Here is a 23,790-nt window from a genome sequence, read left to right as displayed (position 1 = left end):
GTCTAATTTTTAAATTAAACAAAAATGAATTTATATATATAAAATAATTCAGCATTTATATTTGATATGTGGAAATAATTGCATTTTAAAAATCTTATTAAATTTATCACAAATTAATACGATTTAATTAATTACATCTAATTAATTTTAACTAAACTTTTCTATTATCATTTTGTTATATATTTTTTTGTATTATACATTATAATACTACTATATATTTAAATAAAGAAGTTATATATGATGCTATTAATACACAAACACTTATTTATAAAATGTTTCCATTTTTTGAGTTGTTTGTTTCAAGATTTCTCTTAACTCAGGTTCCATTTCTCGCCATTGCATGTTTCCTCCTCAGTAAAATAATTATGCTAATAAATTTATAATTGATTATATATACAAATATCTGATTACATTTCCATCTGATGTATTTGTATATAATTAATAAGAGATAAAGGTAAGCACACAAGCAGTGAACTAGGGGTGTATTCAGGTAAACTGGGACACTTTTTCTCATTGAGATGACTGGGGAAGATGTCCCACCTTACCTGAATTCACTCTATACTATTTAGCCAATGTTATACAAACATGTTTGAGCGCTTCATGCTGATATTGACCACATCTTCTGGAGCTCTGAGTAATAAATAGTGATATAATGTTCTGGTTATGTTTCTCTCTGTATTCATTTGGTTGTGAGACAGTCTTTGTTTTGTAGTCTGGAGTGGAGTGTCATGGACCACTCAGACGTGTGTGTGTGTGCTTGCTCTCTCTCACACACACACAGTGTTTGATCACAGTAAAGCTGTGTGAGTGTGTGTCTGTGTGAGTGTGTGTTTACCGCGGGGAGACGGCAGTGTTTGTTTCTTTCTCTCTTTATACTGGCATCTGATCTGACAGCCCAGAGGGTTCTTTGATCGCAGCGAGGCGAGGCGAGGCTGATGTATGTTCACTTCATCTGACGAGTTACATATAAAAACATCCCTTCCTTTGGCACTTCTTCTGGTCTAGATAGTCTGTCGCTGCCTCTGATCTTATTATACGGCAGCGTGTAAGAAACTACTCTCGTTGAAACCTTGGTTTAGCGCTTAGCACATGAACGCCAGACTGTTTGAGCCGGGAGATGCACACCCAATATGTTACTGAAATATTTATTATTTTGTTCATTTATTATTCATATAAATTCATAAAGTTACATCTAACTTATTTCATTATAAACAAATCACTTATTTTATTTGAATATATGCATTATTTTAATATCATGTATTTAATATTAAAAAAAAAATAATTTACTAAATTACTTTAAAAAATCCAACATTAGAATAATTTTTTTTTTTTTTTTTTTATGGTCAAATCTTTGGTCTTACATTTAAGTGTTGTTAATTTATCTGATAATAAGTTAAATAAATCTACTTTATAATAATAATAACTGTATATATATATTTATATATATATATACATTTATTTATATTAATGTAAATGAATCCAATATATGTGACAAAATAAAATAGTATAAAATATTAACTCAATTATTTTTTTCTACATTTTTTTTATATTGCCTTACTGTCTTAAATTTAAATCAATTCAGTTGATATGGAGAGTAATATGATCATATAAATTTATATCTAATATATAATTTATTTTAATAGCCATTCATGATTTCAATGAATTAATGACATTATTACAGTATGTTATTGAAAATAACTAAACAAGAATAAATTCAAATAAAATAATTCTGAATGTATTTCTCCTCTGTCTTCTCTCACACAGGTTCCATTAGTAGCGAGTCGTCGCATGTTTCCTCTCCGGTGACCAATCACAGTTCTCCTGTCACTACACCCAAGTGTGTTGTCATGGGTACGAGCCTGGGCCCGCCCACAGGCACCCCTCCCGTGGTCACCATCGCCCCGACTAAAACCATCAATGGCTTCTGGAGGTCTGAGGGGCGCCAGGTATGACAGAGTCTCTGGACCAGTGGAGGACCCCCAGCACTGCATGTTTGTGAGTCAGGTGGGACGTCTCAAGTGTGCAGTGTTGGGGTTCTCCAGGACCAGGATTGGGAACCACAAGAAAAAAATATCTTACTCAAGTTCGATTTTGTGGCTTTTATTCCATGTGTTATGAGTTCATCTGCATATCTTAGTGTATTCATGAAGGTTTACAAAACTAATATGCATATTGAAAATTACTCTCATAAAACATCAATTATACAGTTAATGTGCATTTATTTATTTTCTTTGGTTGGTTGTTTTTAGTGCTGTCAAATAATTAATCGCGATTAATTGCATCCAAAATAAATGTTTTTATTTACATAATATATAAGTGTGTACTATGTGTATTTATTATGTGTGTATATATATATATATATATATATATATATATATATATATATATATATATATATACAAATACAAACACATGCATGTATATATTTAAGAAAAATTGTATTTTTATATATTAAATATATTTATATATAATATAAAATATAAAAATATAAATGTATATACATGTAAATATTTACAAAATATATACTGTATGTGTGTTTATTTCTATATACATAATAAATAAACAGCACACATACATATATTACATAAACAAAAACTTATTTTGGATGCGATTAATCATTTGACAGAACTAGTTTTACTAATATTATTCTTATTTTTTATATATATATATATATATATATATATATATATATATATATATATATATATATATATATATAGGCTTTATATACACACATCAAATTCTTTTTTATTTAAATAATTTATAGAATTTTTATATATACTCAATTTTGCTATATTATTTTAATATCATGCAAACGATAGTAAAATAATGTATTAAAATAAATCCAATATTAGAATAAAATATGTATAAATGTTTCTTTTTCAAGATTGTCAACTCATCTATCTACATATAAAAATAATTAAATTAATTTATATGACAATGTATGAAAATAATGATTTGTAATCAAATTTATTTTAAAACATTAAGTATATATTATATTTTTATATATTAAACTTGTAATAAAATAGTAATATATATATATATATATATATATATATATATATATATATATATATATATATATATATATATATATATATATTTACGTTTAATTTATTTTAATAGAAATTAATGATTTCTGTGAATTAATTATAAGATAGTAAAATAATATGTTCAAATAAATTATATAAATTATGGTATTAAAGGGTTAGTTCACCCAATAATGAAAATTCTGTCATTAATAACTCACCCTCATGTCGTTCCAAACCCGTGAGACCTCCGTTCATCTTCAGAACACAGTTTAAGATATTTTAGATTTAGTCCGAGAGCTCTCAGTCACTCCATTGAAAATGTGTGAACGTTCTGCTGTTCATGTCCAGAAAGGTAAGAAAAACATCATCAAAGTAGTCCATGTGACATCAGAGGGTCGGTTAGAATATTTTGAAGCATCGAACTGAAGATGAACACCGAGCCGAGCCAGATAACGAAAAAAAGATTGACTCGTTCTCGAGTCAAGAACCGGTTCTGTCAGACGCGTCCGGTTCGAGAACCGAGGAGCTGATGATACTGCGCATGTGAGATTCAGTGTGAAGCAGACCGACACACAGAGCGTCTGAACAACTTAAAAATTCCAACAGTCTGAGCAGTTCTTATGTGTACAGGTAAACTATTCCACAAATTAGGTGCCACCACTGAAAAAGCCGGGTCACCTTTATTTTTTAACCTAGTTCTTGGAACACTGAGGAGCACCTGATTGGATGACCTCAATGCTTTAACGGGGGCATGGACACAGGGCCGTTTCTAGCCTTTTTGGCACCCTAGGCGAGATTTCTACCAACACCCCCCCCTCCAACCAAACATTTGTACCCCAAATTAAAAACTAAACATAGCTGCAAGGAAACCATAAATAATTAATGCATAAATATTGCAAAATTTGTCCAAATACAAGTATGTACAATTCATCAGAATTAAATAGTATTAATATTAAACAATACAAGAAAAACAGGCAAATAAAATGCAAAAAAAACTAAATGACTATAACATGACAATGTTCTGTTATCAGCTACATATTAGCTATACAATAATACACAGTAACCACTTTTCAGAAAAACAACCATGCACATCCATGTTCAAAGGAAGTAACTGGTAACCAAGGACTTAAAACAAATTGACCATGGCATGTTTGAGCATGTTTACTATTTTCGATAGCTTTAAAAGTGGACACGTCTAGACTTAATATCTGCAAAAGTGTCAATAATGTCATCATAGGACATCTGCCTGGAAACATCCCTGTTTATGGAGAATGATTGACAGCCGCGGAGGAGGGAAAACGAGGTTTCCGTATACTTTAATTTAATGATGTATATAGTCTTCTGTCCGTCACATAAAGCTATGGAATGGCTTCAGATGACTTTGTGAAATTATAATCAGACCGATCTCAGACCCAAGTCACCCAAACTGACGTGAAAAAAGCGGGAGGCGCCGAAAAGCGTGCTGTTTGCAACCCCGAGATTCATTCACCAATCAAATAAGGCTTTTGACGGGGACAAAAATAAGCTTTTTTGCGGCCGCCAAATAAATTTCAATGCAGGAAAAACCCTGCTATAATATTTAGCTGCTGAAATGAGCTGCTGAAATCCGTCCCGTGGTGCTAATAATGCAGTCACAGTGTCATGTTTAGCTCGTAGTGATGATGGAGCTTGTAGTAGAACAATTTGTAACATACCTGTATATTTTGCTTTCTTTTTCTCATCTTCTTGCGATACTGAGCCCCTCAAACATTTACTTAAAGTAATTTTAACCACGGATGACGACATTGAAAGGCAACAGCTTTCTGGCATCGTATTGCGCATGCACGACTTTAAATAACATGTCTCTAACGGCAGCGGCCACTATCACCACCAATGGAACTTACTCAGATAATCGCCAGTAATCATAATGCTTCGAAATAGCAAAAGTATGAATATATAATATGACCTTGAAATAATAATTATATATATATATATATATATATATATAAAATAAAATAAAAAACTCTTGGTGGGGCGGGGGCTCTCACTGGCGCCCCCCAGCTGTTTGCGCCCTAGGCGACCGCCTAGTTTGCCTATGCCTAGAAACGGCCCTGATGGACATGTAAAAGCTCTGATAAATACGCAGGCGCCAACCCATTTAAAATCTTAAAAACAAACAATAAAATCTTGAAATCAATCCTGAGGCGGACAGGAAGCCAGTGTAGTGAAGCTAGGACAGGGGTAATGTGCTCATACTTTTTAGTCTCAGTCAAAAGCCGAGCTGCTGCATTTTGGACTAAACTGTAAGCGTTGAAGAGATGACTTATCCAGACCAACATATAAAGGCCCGGTTTCACAGACAGGGCTTAGACTAAGCCAGGATTAGACCATAGATCAATTAGGACATTTAAGTAATTTTTATAAACATGTTTGGAAAAAAACATTACCGATGTGCATCTTAAAACTAAAAAGGCACTGATATATTTTTAAGATCAGTCAGTGCAAGTTTATTTCAGTGGAAACAGCTCAGATTTACATTTTAGTCTAGGACTAGTCTTAAGCCCTGTCTGTGAAACCAGGGGAAAGAGTTACAGTAGTCTAGTCTAGATGTTATAAAAGCATGAATTACACTTTCAAACTCCTCTCTTCACAGCAGTTCAGTCAGTGTACTGTTTGAGTAAATGAATTACTCCGGGATATTGGTTTGTTTGAACTCAGAGGGAGTGTCAGCCACATTAAAAAGTTAACAGCTTAAGTCATTTGTGGATTAATGCATATTAGAGATGCGAACCGTTTAAAACGATTCAGTTCGATTTGGTGAACTGAATGATTCTTTCGCAAACCGGATATCCAGCTGCTTTGTTTTGAACTCTCTCTCACCACAGACACGGAAGAGAAGACAAAGCTGAATAAAGTCGTCGTTTTTGCTATTTTTGGACCAAAATGTATTTTTGATGCTTCAAAAAATTCTAACTGACCCTCTGATGTCACATGGACTACTTTGATGATGTTTTTCTTACCTTTCTGGACATGGACAGTAGACCGTACACACAGCTTCAATGGAGTGACTGAGAGCTCTCGGACTAAATCTAAAATATCTTAAACTGTGTACCGAAGATGAACGGAGGTCTCACGGGTTTGGAACAACATGAGGGTGAGTTATTAATGACATAATTTAGATTTTTCGATGAACTAACCCTTTAAAGGTTATGGTTAAACAGTTAATGTGCATTATTTTCTCTTCATGATGTAACGCAGAGAACTACTGTTTAATATTTGACCAACAACCTAATGATGAAAAACGACGGAAAACGGCGATCATACAACTTTAAATAAACTTCAACGATGTTCTGGTGTCCTAAAATCTCTCTGTCCATTCAAATAATCTGTTATCTGACACGAGCACAAACACACAGTAACCAGTCCAGGCTGCGTGAGGTCATTCATTCGGTTGTGAAATGAAAAGCGTATGTTTATGACGGTGACTTTTCTTTTGTCTTTGTGCATCGATTCAAACAGAGCCATCTCTCAGACTCTGAAGAGGGACTGTGGGGTTTCGGTTGGGCTGGATTAGTGCTAACGGCCTGATCTGTGGGGGTCTGGCATGTCCATTATTTTGGTGACTCTCAAGCGCGACGGCAAGATCATGCCAGAAGTGTGTGTGTGTGTGTGTGTGGTTTGTTCAGCTCTCGTTCTGTGTGGCTTTGTGAGTTTATTTAGCGCTGCAGTCAGGGGACATCAGGAGAGACAATAGACACTTTCCCCTGATCAAACTAGCCTCTCTCTGTTTACACAAAGAGTCTTCTGTAGCTCGGGACGGGACGGGATGGAATAGAGGAGCTAAAGCTTTGGATATATTCAGTGTGCTTTCAGTCGCATTGTCTCTCTTCTTTGTGCCTGCCTCGACCACACACACACACATGCTGTTTCATCCACAGACTCCATATTTGGCATCTATTTGCCGTTGAATGGAGTTGTTTTTAAAGTAAATACATATGGGTTTATATACATATTTGTTCGTATAGCAGCAGATCAGTTGTCAGTCCAGTTTGGCCACTACATATGGCTCACACACAGTTTGTCTGTGAAGTGAAGAGACTTTTGAATGGCTGTTGAAGGAGAAAGATGTCATCAACACCAGTGTTGTTGTTAACTAAAACTATACAAAAGTATTTTTGGGTTAGTGAAAAAAAGTCAAGTAAATGAAAATGAGTAAAATACATAAATACTAAAGCTGAAATAAATAGAATATTAAAAAACAGTTAAAATTATAAAATGAAAATATATTTTTTTAGGTGCATTGCACAATTCCTGAGAAACGCTGTTGTTATTTGAAATCACCAAAACAAACACGCCTTTAGATAAAAGGAACACACTCCAAACTTAATAGCTCCGCCCCCAAATTCACAAACATGCTATGCAACACAGGCACCTCCCCCTTCTTGAGTGGACACGCCCCTTACTGCTGATTGGATGCAAGTGTGTTTTGGTGATCCATCCGATCCACTTACAACAGCATTTCTCAGAAATTTAAGACAACATAAACTTAAACCTCTAGTTTCATAGACAAGGCTTAAGCCTAGTCCCAGACTAAAATGTAAGTCTGAGCTGTTTCAACTAAAAAAACTTAATTATTACTTAATTATTATTATTAAAATTATTACTTTTTTTTTTCCTAAGGCAAGTTTGTAAAAATTACTTGGATGTCCTAATTGAACTGTGGACCTAATCCTGGCTTAGTCTAAGCCCTGTCTGTGAAACCAGGCCAAAAACTAGAAAATCTAAAACTGAATTTAAAAATCAGCTGAAGTAATAAATAAATATTAAAGACTAACAGAAATGAAAATTAAATGAAAAGTGAAAATATGTTTTAAGAAATAGCTCATTCAAAATGTTAATAAATACAGCAGTAGTATATACATATATACAGTATACATAAAACTACTGAACTCAGTGATGGCCATGTTTTTCATTTCTGAATTAAAATTTATTTGAATTTTTCTGAGTGGAGACATTCAAAAATATCAGGGTGGTAAAAACATCTTGATATCATAATGAAGAAAAAAATCCTAGGTAAAATTATGAAATTCTTGAAAAGAGATCCTTAAGTGATTTAGCATAATATTTTATTAATATATTTTAGAACAAATAAGCATTATGTATTTAACTGATTGATTGATTTCATTTTTTCTGATATCATATTTCCTAATATATCAGATAATTTTTTATGACAAGGCAGGGTTAATTCAGGTTGATGACATTTACGAATTAATAAATAAGACAAAAGATGGGTTTTATATGCTATATTTAAAAACATTTTTAAATGATGATTGAATGAGGGTGAATAATGATTAACACAATGTATTCAATGTGTAAATAAAACATATTTTTACTTTTGTATGATGGTTTTCCAAATCCATATTAAATCGACATGAATACAAATGCATTTTAAAAAACACTTTATCTTAGATACTCTGTGTCATCAACCCAGATGCACAAACATCATGCATATATATATATATATGTATAACGTATATATTTATAAAATACATATATATATAAAAAATATACACTTTTTTAAAGTTACTTTATATAACATAAACAAATGTTGGTGTACAGTGGTACTAATATATCTGCAAAATATTCCCATGATGCCCTAACCATAATTTATTTTTCTCCCTCTTTTAGGCTGATGCAGGATTAAGAGGGTCCGTTCAGGAGCATTTGGCCCCCGATCGGTCTTTACCAGGCCAGGAGAAGCCCTCTTTCTCTCTCCCGTCGTACCTGGGTTCAGCCCATCCCTTCAGCGTGGCCCCGAGTGCTCTGGTGCAGGACCCGCGTCTGCAGACCCAGTCAGTACAGCGGCCGTCGCTCTCAAACTCACACCTGCACATGCTACAGCGCTCTGTCACTCATCCACTGTTCCTCTCTCTCAGCTTGTCCCGGCAGGTTCCTCATATGCTGCTAGCAGGGGCTCAGGACGAGTATGTTCGCGATGGCTTTCGCCCGTACACCTCCGCTAATGAGCTGCGCCTGCCTTTACGGCTCCCTCTAGGGCTCAGCCCAGGAACTGCAGCCGACGCTCTGGCGTACTTTCACTCAGGATATTTGCCTCACCCCTCGCTCGCTTCATACAGGTGTGTGCTGTAGTTTTGCTGGTTCTTTCAAATATATTTATTGATTCGTCTTTTAAATTTTCCTTTCTTAAATATCACTTTCTTTTCATACCATTTAGCTTTGACTATATACACAAATGTCTTGGCCTGGACAACAATATTTCAAACTTGGATATCTTTGAGAGTGTTGTGTATGTCATTGCTGTTTCGTATTTGCTCATAATGCAAGTTCAAAACAAGTTTGGTAAAAAGTAATCTAAGATTCAGCTAAAAAGTAGTCAGAATACATTACCTAAAATGAGTAACCTAGATTACATTACTAACTGCAGTTTGTAGGATGTAATCTGTAATCAGTAATAGACTACAATTTGTTAGTGAGCTCTGATTTTAGGCCCAAGTATACTTCAGTTGTGATGTGAATGTTTAGCATATGCATGCAGCAAAACACACCTGCTGCCTTTTAAAGTGAATTTGAGATTGTGTTCAAACAGGTGATCGTCACATATTTTGTACAGTAATTGTAATATTTTGTACTCTATTAAATGTATTATTATTATTATGTTCGTATTCTTTTGAACTAGAGTTGCATCTATCTGTTAAGCGTCTCGGTTTGTTGTTCTTCTGCCTCCTCCATGTTGCTCTGCAGAATGCTGCTTGGTTATAAAGTGATATCTGTTTTAGCTGTGCTTCATACATCACTACATAACTTATAATAAACAATGGACTGTTATGTCGCTATAATTTCTTCTGAAGTATGCTTTCATTTGGACACAAATACTTTTGACGCAAAATAGCGTGCAGTCACAGAAACATAGAAAAATTCATCTTTGTCCAGTGTCTGTGCTATTTCTCTCCAGAAGTTATAAGCGCTAAAAATATCTTTGTACTCTTTTAAAATAGTAGCATGTATTTCTGTCAGTTCAAGTTTCAAGTCCAAGTTCAAGTTTGTAGTTTTTCCGTCTTCTCTGTCGTCTTTTCAACTGCTAAATGACTCGTAGAGTGTCGCCACCTTGTGGACAAATGAAATTCCAGTCATTTCAGGAGGAATCTATACAATCTGGAATTTCATGTGAGGATGAATAATTTCGCATCGGGTTCATTCTGTAATGCAAATTCACCATGTTGATTTGAAAGTGATTTCTGTTTGAGCTACTGACAGCTAAAAATGTAACTATTTTGTTTGCTAAATGATTAATCTTCAGTTTAGACGCGAATGCTTAGCGTTTGAATACAGTTCAACGCACAGCCATACAAAGTATAATCTGATTTGTTTGTTAGTGTGCACAAATACAAATACACCAGATTCATTGTCATCCAGTGTTTGTGCTATTTCTCTCCAGAAGTTATAAGCAATAAAATATCTCTGTACTCTTCTAAACTAGGGTTGCGTGTATCTCTTACCTGTCTCAAAGGCGTTGGTTTTTGTTGCGTGTCCAGTAATTTGTTGTCGTTCCGTCTTTTGTCTCTCTGTCAACTGTGAAACAACAAACCAAACTAATTAATGTAAAAAAAATTCAAGGTGCATGCGCAAGATAAGCGTACTAAGTAAGCATGGTTAGAAGAAATCTGGATGTGCATGTACAGGAGTACTATACTGAAGATAAAATGTACTTAACGCACCCTGTATGCAAAAGTATACTTTTGGTTTAGCAGTATTGGTTGGGTCAGACTACTTAGACTAAATGTCATCTTGTTCAGGCCATTTTGTTCTTGCTAAACCTGTGAGAAAATACACAGGTTACAAGAAAATATTGTGACATTTAATGATGTTTCACAATTTTCACAGATGAATTCTAGCAGTCTCGGTAGGAATTTGGGTTGAATTGAATATGCAAAATTGATAGGTTGTTTGCCACATTACGCTGATTTAATAACCAATATTACTACATAGTTTATCACAGTTTGACAGCGTAATGTGCCACTAAGGTCATGTATAAACTAAACTCATTCTCAGGGTATAAAATGTGTGAAAAATGCTTTGAATAAGTGTCTGCGAAATGCATACGTGTAAATGTTTATCTCAGTAACTATTTTTGTATGTGTCTTCTGATCTGGCCCTTACTTATATCACACCTCAGTTATTAAATTGCTGATAGCTGCTGACAGGTGATTCAAATGTTTGGTTGCAAGCCTAGATATTTGACCAGCAGAGATGGTTACTTGCTTTTTCTCATCGTGTATTTAAGTTGACCCACACGATTATAATGAAATGACATGAAGTTACATTTCACACTGTATTAATATATATATTTCATATATACCTTCGGATCAGCTCAGCTTTTCTGTGTGTGAATGTTCGGCATGATGTCTCGTCTCCTGTACATGATTTAATGGCTTTAATGAGGGAAGTGAACCTCCGGCTTGGACACACACACACACACATTAACAGATGTACTCCTGTCTGAGACACAAAATACACAAACATATCTGTATGTATGTATGTCAAGTCTGTTCTTTTTGTATGCCACATTTCTTTAACAGTTCCTCCCATTTTGATGAGAATACCCCCAAATTAAAGCTCAGAGTTTGCACTTTAAGCATATGCATACCATATTATATACCATATAAATTATATATGGAAATATGTTTTGGTCGGCAGCTAAAATAATAACAAATGTGCCTATATCCAAATATATATTGACTTATAGTATGTTTAGTTTATTGCTAATTTGTACAAGCTTCATTTCAGTATTTAATCTGGATAGACTGGACTTTGTTTGTCTCTGTCCATATAGTCTTTGATTTGAAAAGCGCAGGCAATGTCCTGTTCTTCTATATGCATGGACAGTCTTTCAGTTTGATCCCCTTTTTTGTCATCTCTTACTGTCTCTGTCTGTCTGAATAACACCCTCAGCGAGTGTGGATGTGCTGAGACTCACTGACAGAAATAGGCAGTGCTGTTCATGTCGCAGGGCCAGAGAGCAGAAGTTAATGAACGTGCCGGTTATTTATAGAGCCACTAATTATCTGCTCTCTCTGTCTCTGCTTCCTGTGGCTGATCAGGATGGAGGACTATTACAGTCTGTCCACCCTGCGCTCACATTACTACCCGCTTCCAGAGGGGACAACCCTGCCGGCCCTCCACCCGTCTGCTGTGCACCTGCCCATGCCCGGTGTCTTTTACCCTCCTGACATCACACACCAGTCGCTGTCAGCGCTGCACTCTGAGAGGTACATCAACGCACACATATACACACACACACAATATATACACACACACACACACATGCACACATATATACACACACACACATATATACACACGCACACATATACACACACACAATATACACACACACACACACACACACACACACACACATGCACACATATACACACACACACAATATATACACACACACACACACACACACACATGCACACATATACACACACACACACACATATACACACACACACACACACACACACACACACATGCACACATATACACACACACACAATATATACACACACACACACACACACACATGCACACATATACACACACACACACACACATATATACACACACACACACACACATGCACACGTATACACACATGTGCACGTATACACACACGCACATATACACACACAAACACACACATACACGCATACACACACACACATACACGCATACACACACGTATACACACATATATATACACACACACACACGCATACACACACACGCGCATACACACATACACATATACACACACTATAATCATTTACTTTGTCAAATATTCAATATATTTTATTATTTTATTTTGATTCATCTATATGTAGACTACTTCAATTAAATTAATCTGAAATTAAGAATTAAATCAGCTGTTTTTGCTGCTGTACCTTTCATGATACATATGATAAATAATTTTTATTAAATTACATAATTATATATTTATAATTAGAATATTATAACTTCATAGATTAAATTGTAATTATTACATGCAATTATTAAACATGTAATTAATTGTAATTATTTTATGTGTCTATTCATACTACACGGTATGGTATGGTATTGTTCATTTCTGTTTGCACCTATTATCAGTTTTTTCATCTCCAATGAATATTACTATTAACCTGCTATCTTCCTCCTTCCTAAATTCACCTATATTCAAAACTTTAACCATGTTTTTAACAAAAACTTCACCACAATTTGTTTACTGCCTCTCAGGCGCTCATACTTTCTTCAGTTAATGCAAATCAAGGTTTACATGCTGCATTATATATGCAAATCACACGATCTTCACAGCTGCTCTCCTATTGGCAGTTTCCACGTCACAACGAATCTCAGCGTTAAACTCTACTCACTGATTCTTTGAGTGATAAAATTGTGTGTGTAAATATGATCATTCTAAAATCAGCATATGATATTCCCCCATATCTCACACACACACACACACACACACACAGTTCCTGGTCCTCCGAAGCGAACATCATCAACACTCTTCAGTGTTCCCGCGGCCTCTCGCTGAGTGTATTCCTTTGGTTCCTGTCGAGAGCGTTGCATCTCACACCATCCGTGTGTGTGTGTGTGTGTGTTTCGACCCTCTGCAGGCTGCAGATGGAAGAGGAGCTTCGCCAGCAGGAGAGAGAGAGAGAGAGAGAGCGAGAGCGAGAGAAGGAGCGGACGCGTGAAATCGAACGAGAGCGGCAGTGGGAACAGGAGGTGCAGAGAGAGAAGCAAAAAGAGCGAGGCAGAGACGTCCAGGCGGTCAAGGCCATGGAGAAACGCCATCTGAGTCTGGAGCCACCGGCCAACACACACTCGATCTCTCAGCCTCATCTGTACACACACCGGCAGCCCGTGAAGCAGCGAGGCAGGCTGGAGGAGAGACTCGCTGCTAACAGAGCCGGTATGACTGAGAGAGAGCCAAACACACAGTGAAACCAACAATATTAACATTGTTCTTCTGGAAAACACAAAAGGAGATACTTTGAAGAATGTTCCTGCTGTTACAGTGGAAGTCAGTGGGGTCCGAAAGTTTCAAGCTCCAAAAAGCATATAAAAGTAATTCATCTGAATCCATTTGTGTGAGGAACAGACTGAAATATAAGCTATGCACAAATAATATAACAGTATTTTGTTTATTATTATTATTATTATTATTATAAATAAAAATTTAAACTATAGTATAATGGAAAATATACATTACTGTTTAAAGGTTTGGAATAATTGGGAGATATATATATATATATGAAAGGGGTCTCTTCTGCGCACCAAAGCTGCATTTATTTGTAAAAACCAATACTAAAAACACAATACTGTGAAATATTATTGTATTTGTTAGATCATTTAGTTTCATTTTATTTAAATGATTTAAATGTAGAACATTTTATGCAGTAGACTTATATTTAATATACTATTCTATATTCTGTATTTAATTTATCTTTATATAAAATTATATGAATATTAATTCATTGAATATTTAAATGTATATATTTTTTCCGATATTAAATATATTTTATTATTTTACTTGAATCTATATGTAGACTTCTTCAATTAAATTAAATAAACTGCTACTGTACCTTTATAATATGTAATGCATATACTTATTATATATTTATATAGAATTTACATTTTATAATCTAGATTTATACCAGTGTGTTTTTTTTATGTGATTAATTGTAAGAATATTATAATGATATATGTAACAAATATTAAATTATATATTTAATAATATTGTTATTACATAGATTAAATTAAATGTGTTAAATACAATTATTACATATATTTAATTAATTACATTATTTTATGCATCTGTTCATACTAAATGTGTAATGGATGTCCAGGATACACTTAAATTATAATTATTATTAAATTATATAGAATTATAATCATTATATTCATTAAATACAGTAATTCTGTGAAATGTAATTGCATTTTAAATTAAATGTTTATTATTGTAATATATTTTTTTCCGATGATCACAGCTGGATTTTCAGCATCATTACTGCAGTCTTCAGTGTCACATGATCTTCAGAAATCAGTATATGATGATTTGCTGCTCAAGAAATATTTATTATTATTAGCAATGTTGTAAACGTTCATTTATTTATTTTATTGCATTTATTTTATTCACTGATTAAATTATTTTTTTTCCATTTAATATCATGATGCAATGCATCTGTTTTAAGACACCGTTCAAATTATTTACTTCTTAACATAAGTTACTTATTGCACATTTCATGCAGCTGGTTTCATGAATATTCAACACTTAAATTATGATTGACGTTCATAATTCCTGTGTTTAATTTTTCTGAACTTGTATTACCTGCAGCTTTAGTAACTGATTGCATCGCTCATGGCTAATCAGTAATTAATATAGTCTGATGAATCATCTATCAGGCTGTTTCCCTGCATCTGGATGGGTGTGTGTTTGGAGAGGCCCAAAGGATGGCAGCTGTTAATCATGGTTTGGCTGCCGTCTCAGTGAAGGCAGGAGCTTTGATGGCTGCTCGCTATAATTGTATAATAGCAGATGAATGAGAGCATTCAGGTGAATCCCATGATTCATGATGAAAACACCCTCATGCCCACACATAAACTACTTTAAATGGATCCACTCAGATGCATTCATTCAGTTCAGAAAACTGATCAAACCAAAACTGTGAGAAGTAGATTTTGTCAAAACAAATTTTAATTGGATGGAAAAACTTAAATGTGCAAATAACATTTAGAAATTAGAAATGTTAAGCTGAAGTCATAATGCAAAATAGAATAAATAGAAATGATTGAATAGAATTCAAATAGAAATATTTTAAAATGCACTGATGAAAAACTTTTATACAAAACAAAAACTAATAAAAATAACAGTTAGAAATATTGCTTTTGCAACTGAAATAAATACTTTCAAGTTGAAGCAAACTAAAACTGTAATAAATAAAGCTTAAGAGAAATATAGTTTAGAAAAATGTGTAAAAATGCATTTGACAAAATTACAAAAAATTATATATATATAAAAAACAACTTAAAAAGAAATTAGAAATGTTGCCTTTGCAAGTAACTGAAATGTTTATTTTGAAATATTAAAATATCTAAAAAGGAAATAAATTAAAGCTACATAAAAAAACATATATAAAAATATTTGTAATATTTAAAAAAATATATATATAATGACAAAACACATAAAATTACTAGAATTTAGATCTAGATAAAATAAAATTTAAACGAAAACTGAAAAATAAAATCTTTTAGTAAGTACTACAATAGTATATAAATAATACTTTAGTCCTGAAGACAAACGGTGGTTCTTCATAACTATGTATCATAGAAGACGTTGCTATTTAAGTATATTTACTTCATATTAATGAAACATTTGCACTTTGAGAAGCACAAGTTTATTCATCTATGCATCTGTCATCTCTCGATGCAGACAAAACCAAAGAAGCGTCGCCGTTCACACCTCAGTCCGGTCCATACTCATCCTCAGGAGGTCTTTCATCCATCTCAACCTCAGGCCCCGGCCTCTCTTCAAGCGTGCAGTTTGGGAAGAGCCACCGGCCCGTGTTGGAGGAGGACAGATGGCTCGGCAGACAGAGAGCGCCGAAGGTGGAGAGACACGGCCAGGAGTTTCAGCAGAAGGAACCAGCAGATCAGAGAGAGATTCACAGGTCGGTGTTAAAGGAAAACTCCAGCCAAACACCAAATCACATGTTTAATGACACATGTATCGTTTATGATGATAATATAGCAATTGTTGTTGGAAAACCCCCAAAACTCAACATATGAAGGCAAAAAATGCATGTTTTTCATGAATATCAGTACAAATTCAAATGTTAGATTAATTTCTGAACAAGTTAATATCGTGTAACAATTTGATTAATATAACTCAGTATGTTTAATGCCCGGGGTTGGGGCTCATATGCGAGCGCCTGGTGGCCGGGCCTCTCCCCACGGGGTCCGGCCGGGCTCAGCCCGAAGGAGCGACGTGGGGCCGCCTTCCCGTGGGCTCACCACCTACAGGAGGGACCGTAAGGGGCCGGTGCTTAGACAATCGGGCGGCAGTCGAAGGCGGGGGCCTCGACAGCCCGATCCCTGGACACGGAAACTAGCTCTAGGGACGTGGAACGTCACCTCACTGGTGGGGAAGGAGCCCGAGATTGTGCGTGAGGTTGAGAGGTTCCGACTAGCGATAGTCGGGCTCACCTCTACGCACAGCTTGGGCTCTGGAACCACACTCCTCGAGAGAGGATGGACTCTTCACCACTCTGGAGTTGCCCATGGTGAGAGGCGGCGGGCTGGTGTGGGTTTGCTTATAGCCCCCCAGCTCAGCTGCCATGTGTTGGAGTTTACCCCGGTGAACGAGAGGGTCTCTTCCCTGCGCCTTCGGGTCGGGGATAGGTCTCTCACTGTCGTTTGTGCCTACGGGCCGAACGGCAGTGCAGAGTACCCGGCCTTCTTGGAGTCTCTGGGAGGGGTGCTGGAAAGTGCTCCGTCTGGGGACTCCGTCGTTTTACTGGGGGACTTCAACGCCCACGTGGGCAACGACAGTGACACCTGGAGGGGCGTGATTGGGAGGAACGGCCCCCCTGATCTGAACCCGAGCGGTGTTCAGTTATTGGACTTCTGTGCTAGTTACAGCTTGTCCATAACGAACACCATGTTCAAGCATAAGGGTGTCCATCAGTACACGTGGCACCAGGACACCCTAGGCCGTAGGTCGCTGATCGACTTTGTGGTCGTTTCATCCGACCTCCGGCCGTATGTCTTGGACACTCGGGTGAAGAGAGGGGCGGAGCTGTCAACCGATCACCACCTGGTGGTGAGTTGGATCCGATGGCGGGGGAGAAAGCTGGACAGACTCGGCAGACCCAAACGTACTGTGAGGGTCTGCTGGGAACGTTTGGCCGAGTCTCCTGTCAGAGAGATCTTCAACTCCCATCTCCGGCAGAGCTTCAACCGGATCCCGAGGGAGGCTGGAGATATTGAGTCCGAGTGGACCATGTTCTCCACCTCCATTGTCGAAGCGGCCGCTCGGAGCTGTGGCCGTAAGGTTTCCGGTGCCTGTCGAGGTGGCAATCCCCGAACCCGGTGGTGGACACCGGAAGTAAGGGATGCCGTCAAGCTGAAGAAGGAGTCCTATCGGGCCTGGTTGGCTTGTGGGACTCCTGAGGCAGCTGACAGGTACCGGCAGGCCAAGCGGACTACAGCCCGGGTCGTTGTGGAGGCAAAAACTCGGGCCTGGGAGGAGTTCGGTGAGGCCATGGAGAAGGACTATCGGTCAGCCTCGAAGAGATTCTGGCAAACCGTCCGGCGCCTCAGGAGAGGGAAGCAGTGCCCTACCAACGCTGTTTACAGTAAAGGTGGGGAGCTGTTGACCTCAACTGGGGATGTCGTTGGACGGTGGAAGGAATACTTTGAGGATCTCCTCAATCCCGCTGTCACGTCTTCCATTGAGGAAGCAGAGGCTGAGGGCTCAGATGTGGACTCGTCCATCACCCAAGCTGAAGTCACCGAGGTAGTCAAGAAACTCCTCGGTGGCAAGGCACCGGGGTGGATGAGATCCGCCCTGAGTACCTCAAGTCTCTGGATGTTGTGGGGCTGTCTTGGCTGACACGCCTCTGCAGCATCGCGTGGCAGTCGGGGACGGTGCCTCTGGGATGGCAGACCGGGGTGGTGGTCCCTCTTTTTAAGAAGGGGGACCGGAGGGTGTGTTCCAACTACAGGGGGATCACACTTCTCAGCCTCCCTGGGAAAGTCTATGCCAGGGTACTGGAGAGGAGAATCCGGCCGATAGTAGAACCTCGGATTCAGGAGGAACAGTGTGGTTTTCGTCCAGGCCGTGGAACACTGGACCAGCTCTATACCCTCTACAGGGTGCTGGAGGGTTCATGGGAGTTTGCCCAACCAGTCCACATGTGCTTTGTGGATTTGGAGAAGGCATTCGACTGTGTCCCTCGCGGCGGCCTGTGGAGGGTGCTCCGGGAGTATGGGGTCCGGGGCCCTTTGCTAAGGGCTATCCGGTCCCTGTACGACCGGAGCAGGAGCTTGGTTCGTATTGCCAGCAGTAAGTCAGACTTGTTCCCGGTGCGTGTTGGACTCCGGCAGGGCTGCCCTTTGTCGCCGGTTCTGTTCATGATTTTTATGGACAGAATTTCTAGGCGCAGCCAGGGGCCAGAGGGGGTCAGGTTTGGTGACAACACGATTTCGTCTCTGCTCTTTGCGGATGATGTTGTCGTGTTGGCCTCATCAAGCCAGGACCTTCAGCATGCACTGGGACGGTTTGCAGCCGAGTGTGAAGCGGCTGGGATGAGAATCAGCACCTCCAAATCCGAGGCCATGGTCCTCAGTCGGAAAAGGGTGGCTTGCCCACTTCAGGTTGGTGGAGAGTTCCTGCCTCAAGTGGAGGAGTTTAAGTATCTTGGGGTCTTGTTCACGAGTGAGGGAAGGATGGAACGGGAGATTGACAGACGGATCGGTGCAGCTTCTGCAGTAATGCGGTCGATGTACCGGTCTGTCGTGGTGAAGAAAGAGCTGAGCCGCAAGGCGAAGCTCTCGATTTACCGGTCAATCTACGTTCCTACTCTCACCTATGGTCATGAGCTTTGGGTCATGACCGAAAGGACAAGATCCCGGATACAGGCGGCCGAAATGAGCTTTCTCCGCAGGGTGGCTGGGCGATCCCTTAGAGATAGGGTGAGAAGCTCAGTCACCCGGGAGGAGCTCAGAGTAGAGCCGCTGCTCCTCCACATCGAGAGGGGTCAGCTGAGGTGGCTCGGGCATCTGTTCCGGATGCCTCCTGGACGCCTTCCCGGGAAGGTGTTCCGGGCGCGTCCCACGGGGACGAGACCCCGGGGAAGACCTAGGACACGCTGGAGAGACTATGTCTCCCGGCTGGCCTGGGAACGCCTCGGTGTCCCCCCAGAAGAGCTGGAGGAAGTGTCTAGGGAGAGGGAAGTCTGGGGTTCTCTGCTTAGACTGCTGCCCCCGCGACCCGGCCCCGGATAAGCGGAAGAAGATGGATGGATGGATGGATGTTTAATGCTTGAATTAATCAGTGTTTTTGAATGAATCAATGATTCGTTCTTAAAAGCCACTCTGTTCTTGAATGAATCAACTGTTTGAATGAATCAGTTGAATAAATGACTCAGTGACTCGCTCATTCAGACAGTGACTTGCCGTCATCTACAGGCAGATTTAGTTTTGTATTTAAATATATTTATATTTATTAAATGTATTTCTGTTTGTTTTCTATTATTTTATTTGTCAGACAGAGGTCTGAAAGCTGCGAAATTTTTTAAATTTATATATTTAATTTAACTGTTTAATCTAACAGGTTATACCAGGTTTAAATTGATACTTATGTATCATATTTAAAATATAAACTCTAAAATAATTTCGTAACTGTAAATTCAAAATAAGTTTTACAGTATTAATCTCACAGCATTATCAATGCTATTATAAATACAGTGTAAATACATCTGAATACCACTTTTGTGCCACTCATGCAGTGCAAAAAATTGATTTTATTTATATGATTTTATTTGATTGGTCTATAGTGTATTATTGATCCAAATCAATGCATTGAATAAATGTTAATAAAACTGACAAAAGATAATGGATACATCTAAAAAGAGTAGAAAAATTGTAAATAAAGAATAAAGGTATATAAGCTAAATAAGCTGCAAGTAACCTCATAAATGTAAAATGTTCAGTGCCAATTTTTTTTGTGCCCTTTTTAGAGTTAAAAATACCACTTGAATGTCAATTTAAGATGGCAAACATTGCCCATATAGAGGTAAAAATGCACCTTAAAAAGTCAATTTAAAGTGGCGAAAAATGTCTTCATAAAGGAAAAAAATACACGTTAAAATGTAACTTGAAGGTAGCAAAAATGGACCTTATGAAGGTAAAAATACACCTTGGAAGTCAATTTAAGGTTGCAAAAAAATAACGTGTTAAAAATAAAATGTGAGGTGACAAAAAAGGGCTTTATAAAGGTAAAAATGTCACTTTGTAATCGATTTAAGTTGGCAAAAAATTGCCCTTATCCACCTTTTTCTTCCCATAAGAGAAAGCACGCCCATTTGTAAATGTTATGGGTCTAGCTTCTGGTCTCATCTGCATCCAGCTATTTGTAACTGTACAAAACTCGTTTTGCTGCTTGATATTGCAAATTGGTGTGTCTTACCATATTATTTTATTATATTATCATAATTATGAACACACTGGTTTGTAGTGCAAACAGTTTGACCATTTACTGCACTTTGATATTCTTCTCGATAGTGGCTCACACATAGGCTTACTTCTGCGTTAAAGAATAAAGTGTATCAAGGTAAAGAATTCCCCTTAAAAGTCAGTTAATCTGTTCATACAGTATATTGCCTCAAAGTGTAAAAGTACTATGAAATGAATATTCCACAGAAAATGAAGACTATGAAAAGCTTTGGAAGTCGACTCATCTGTCCATGACAAAACTTAAACCCGCCAATGTATGTGAAATCCCAGAAAATATGTGTTCCTGTCGTGTGTGGTGACACTGTCCTCTAGTGGTGCTCTGTAGAAATGTTTTGTGTGTTTCAGGTTTGGCGTGGGTGTCAGAGACATACCTCCGCCTCTGGGAGCTCCGCCGCCTCTCATCACCCCCAAACCTCTTCCTCGGGACCAGCACCCCTCTCCTCCCGCACCCAGCAGCCTCTGGAACCCCGTCACCCTCCTCCGCTCGCCCTCCGCTCGCCCTCTGTCCCACAGCAGACCAGACCCTCCAGGGGAGGATGTCAGGCAGGTCGGAGCCCAGAGCCAGCAGAGGCACGTCTCCTCCCAGTCAGACAGCAGGACCCCCCAGGGGCCGGCTCGGGACAGGACAGACCCCGTGATGGTGTGCGACCAGGCTCTCATGCAGCACAGGAGACTCGTCAGCAAGCTTGACCTGGAGGAGAAGAAACGCAGCGAAGCCAGAGAGAAAGGTACGCAGTAGAAAACAAGACTGTTAAACAAAACTTCAGCTTATTCCTTAGGATGTCCATTCATTTATCTATCAGACGGAGTGGAGAAAGGTGGAGAAAGTATAAAAGTTTGTTTATTTGTTTATTTCATAGAGTTCTGAAGGTGGAGAAAGTATAAAAGTTTGTTTGTTTGTTTATTTCATAGAGTTCTGAAGGTGAAGAAAGTATAAAAGTTTGTTTGTTTGTTTATTTCATAGAGTTCTGAAGGTGGAGAAAGTATAAAAGTTTGTTTGTTTGTTTGTTTCATAGAGTTCTGAAGGTGGAGAAAGTATAAATGTTTGTTTGTTTGTTTGTTTATTTCATAGAGTTCTGAAGGTGGAGAAAGTATAAATGTTTGTTTGTTTGTTTATTTCAGAGTTCTGAAGGTGGAGAAAGTATAAATGTTTGTTTGTTTGTTTGTTTGTTTATTTCAGAGTTCTGAAGGTGGAGAAAGTATAAATATTTGTTTGTTTGTTTGTTTATTTCATAGAGTTCTGAAGGTGGAGAAAGTATAACTATTTGTTTGTTTGTTTGTTTGTTTATTTAATAGAGTTCTGAAGGTGGAGAAAGTATAAATATTTGTTTGTTTGTTTATTTCAAAGAGTTCTGAAGGTGAAGAAAGTATAAATGTTTGTTTGTTTCTTTCATAGAGTTCTGAAGGTGGAGAAAGTATAAATATTTGTTTGTTTGTTTCTTTCATAGAGTTCTGAAGGTGGAGAAAGTATAAATATTTGTTTGTTTGTTTATTTCATAGAGTTCTGAAGGTGGAGAAAGTATAAATATTTGTTTGTTTGTTTGTTTATTTCATAGAGTTCTGAAGGTGGAGAAAGTATAAAAGTTTGTTTGTTTGTTTGTTTATTTCATAGAGTTCTGAAGGTGGAGAAAGTATAAAAGTTTGTTTGTTTGTTTATTTCATAGAGTTCTGAAGGTGGAGAAATTATCAAAGTTTGTTTGTTTGTTTATTTCATAGAGTTCTGAAGGTGGAGAAAGTATAAAAGTTTGTTTGTTTGTTTGTTTGTTTCTTTCATAGAGTTCTGAAGGTGGAGAAAGTATAAATGTTTGTTTGTTTGTTTGTTTATTTCATAGAGTTCTGAAGGTGGAGAAAGTATAAATATTTGTTTGTTTGTTTGTTTGTTTGTTTCTTTCATAGAGTTCTGAAGGGGGAGAAAGTATAAATATTTGTTTGTTTGTTTGTTTGTTTATTTCATAGAGTTCTGAAGGTGGAGAAAGTATAAAAGTTTGTTTGTTTGTTTATTTCATAGAGTTCTGAAGGTGGAGAAAGTATAAATGTTTGTTTGTTTGTTTATTTCATAGAGTTCTGAAGGTGGAGAAAGTATAAAAGTTTGTTTGTTTGTTTATTTCATAGAGTTCTGAAGGTGGAGAAAGTATAAAAGTTTGTTTGTTTGTTTATTTCATAGAGTTCTGAAGGTGGAGAAAGTATAAATGTTTGTTTGTTTGTTTGTTTATTTCATAGAGTTCTGAAGGTGGAGAAAGTATAAATGTTTGTTTGTTTGTTTATTTCAGAGTTCTGAAGGTGGAGAAAGTATAAAAGTTTGTTTGTTTGTTTATTTCATAGAGTTCTGAAGGCGGAGAAAGTATAAAAGTTTGTTTGTTTGTTTATTTCATAGAGTTCTGAAGGTGGAGAGAGTATAAAAGTTTGTTTGTTTGTTTATTTCATAGAGTTCTGAAGGTGGAGAAAGTATAAATGTTTGTTTGTTTGTTTCTTTCTT

The 23,790-nt window shown here is 37.4% G+C and overlaps 1 protein-coding gene across 1 annotated transcript in view; it reads left to right on the top strand.

The window, feature by feature from the left end:
* LOC132125245 (genetic suppressor element 1-like) overlaps positions 1-23,790 on the top strand; it is a 58,101-nt gene that overhangs the window by 23,087 nt on the left and 11,224 nt on the right. Inside the window, exons 3-9 of the mRNA XM_059536551.1 lie at positions 1,765-1,946; positions 8,700-8,863; positions 8,948-9,148; positions 12,131-12,298; positions 13,691-13,989; positions 16,510-16,747; positions 21,660-22,042. Of these exons, the coding sequence (XP_059392534.1) occupies positions 1,765-1,946; positions 8,700-8,863; positions 8,948-9,148; positions 12,131-12,298; positions 13,691-13,989; positions 16,510-16,747; positions 21,660-22,042 (1,635 nt within the window). The remainder of the gene's footprint in view (positions 1-1,764; positions 1,947-8,699; positions 8,864-8,947; positions 9,149-12,130; positions 12,299-13,690; positions 13,990-16,509; positions 16,748-21,659; positions 22,043-23,790) is intronic.

The sequence above is a fragment of the Carassius carassius genome, chromosome 43, assembly GCF_963082965.1.
Source record: "Carassius carassius chromosome 43, fCarCar2.1, whole genome shotgun sequence".
In the NCBI taxonomy this organism is placed as follows: domain Eukaryota; kingdom Metazoa; phylum Chordata; class Actinopteri; order Cypriniformes; family Cyprinidae; genus Carassius; species Carassius carassius.
This window is presented reverse-complemented; position numbering and strand designations above follow the sequence as displayed.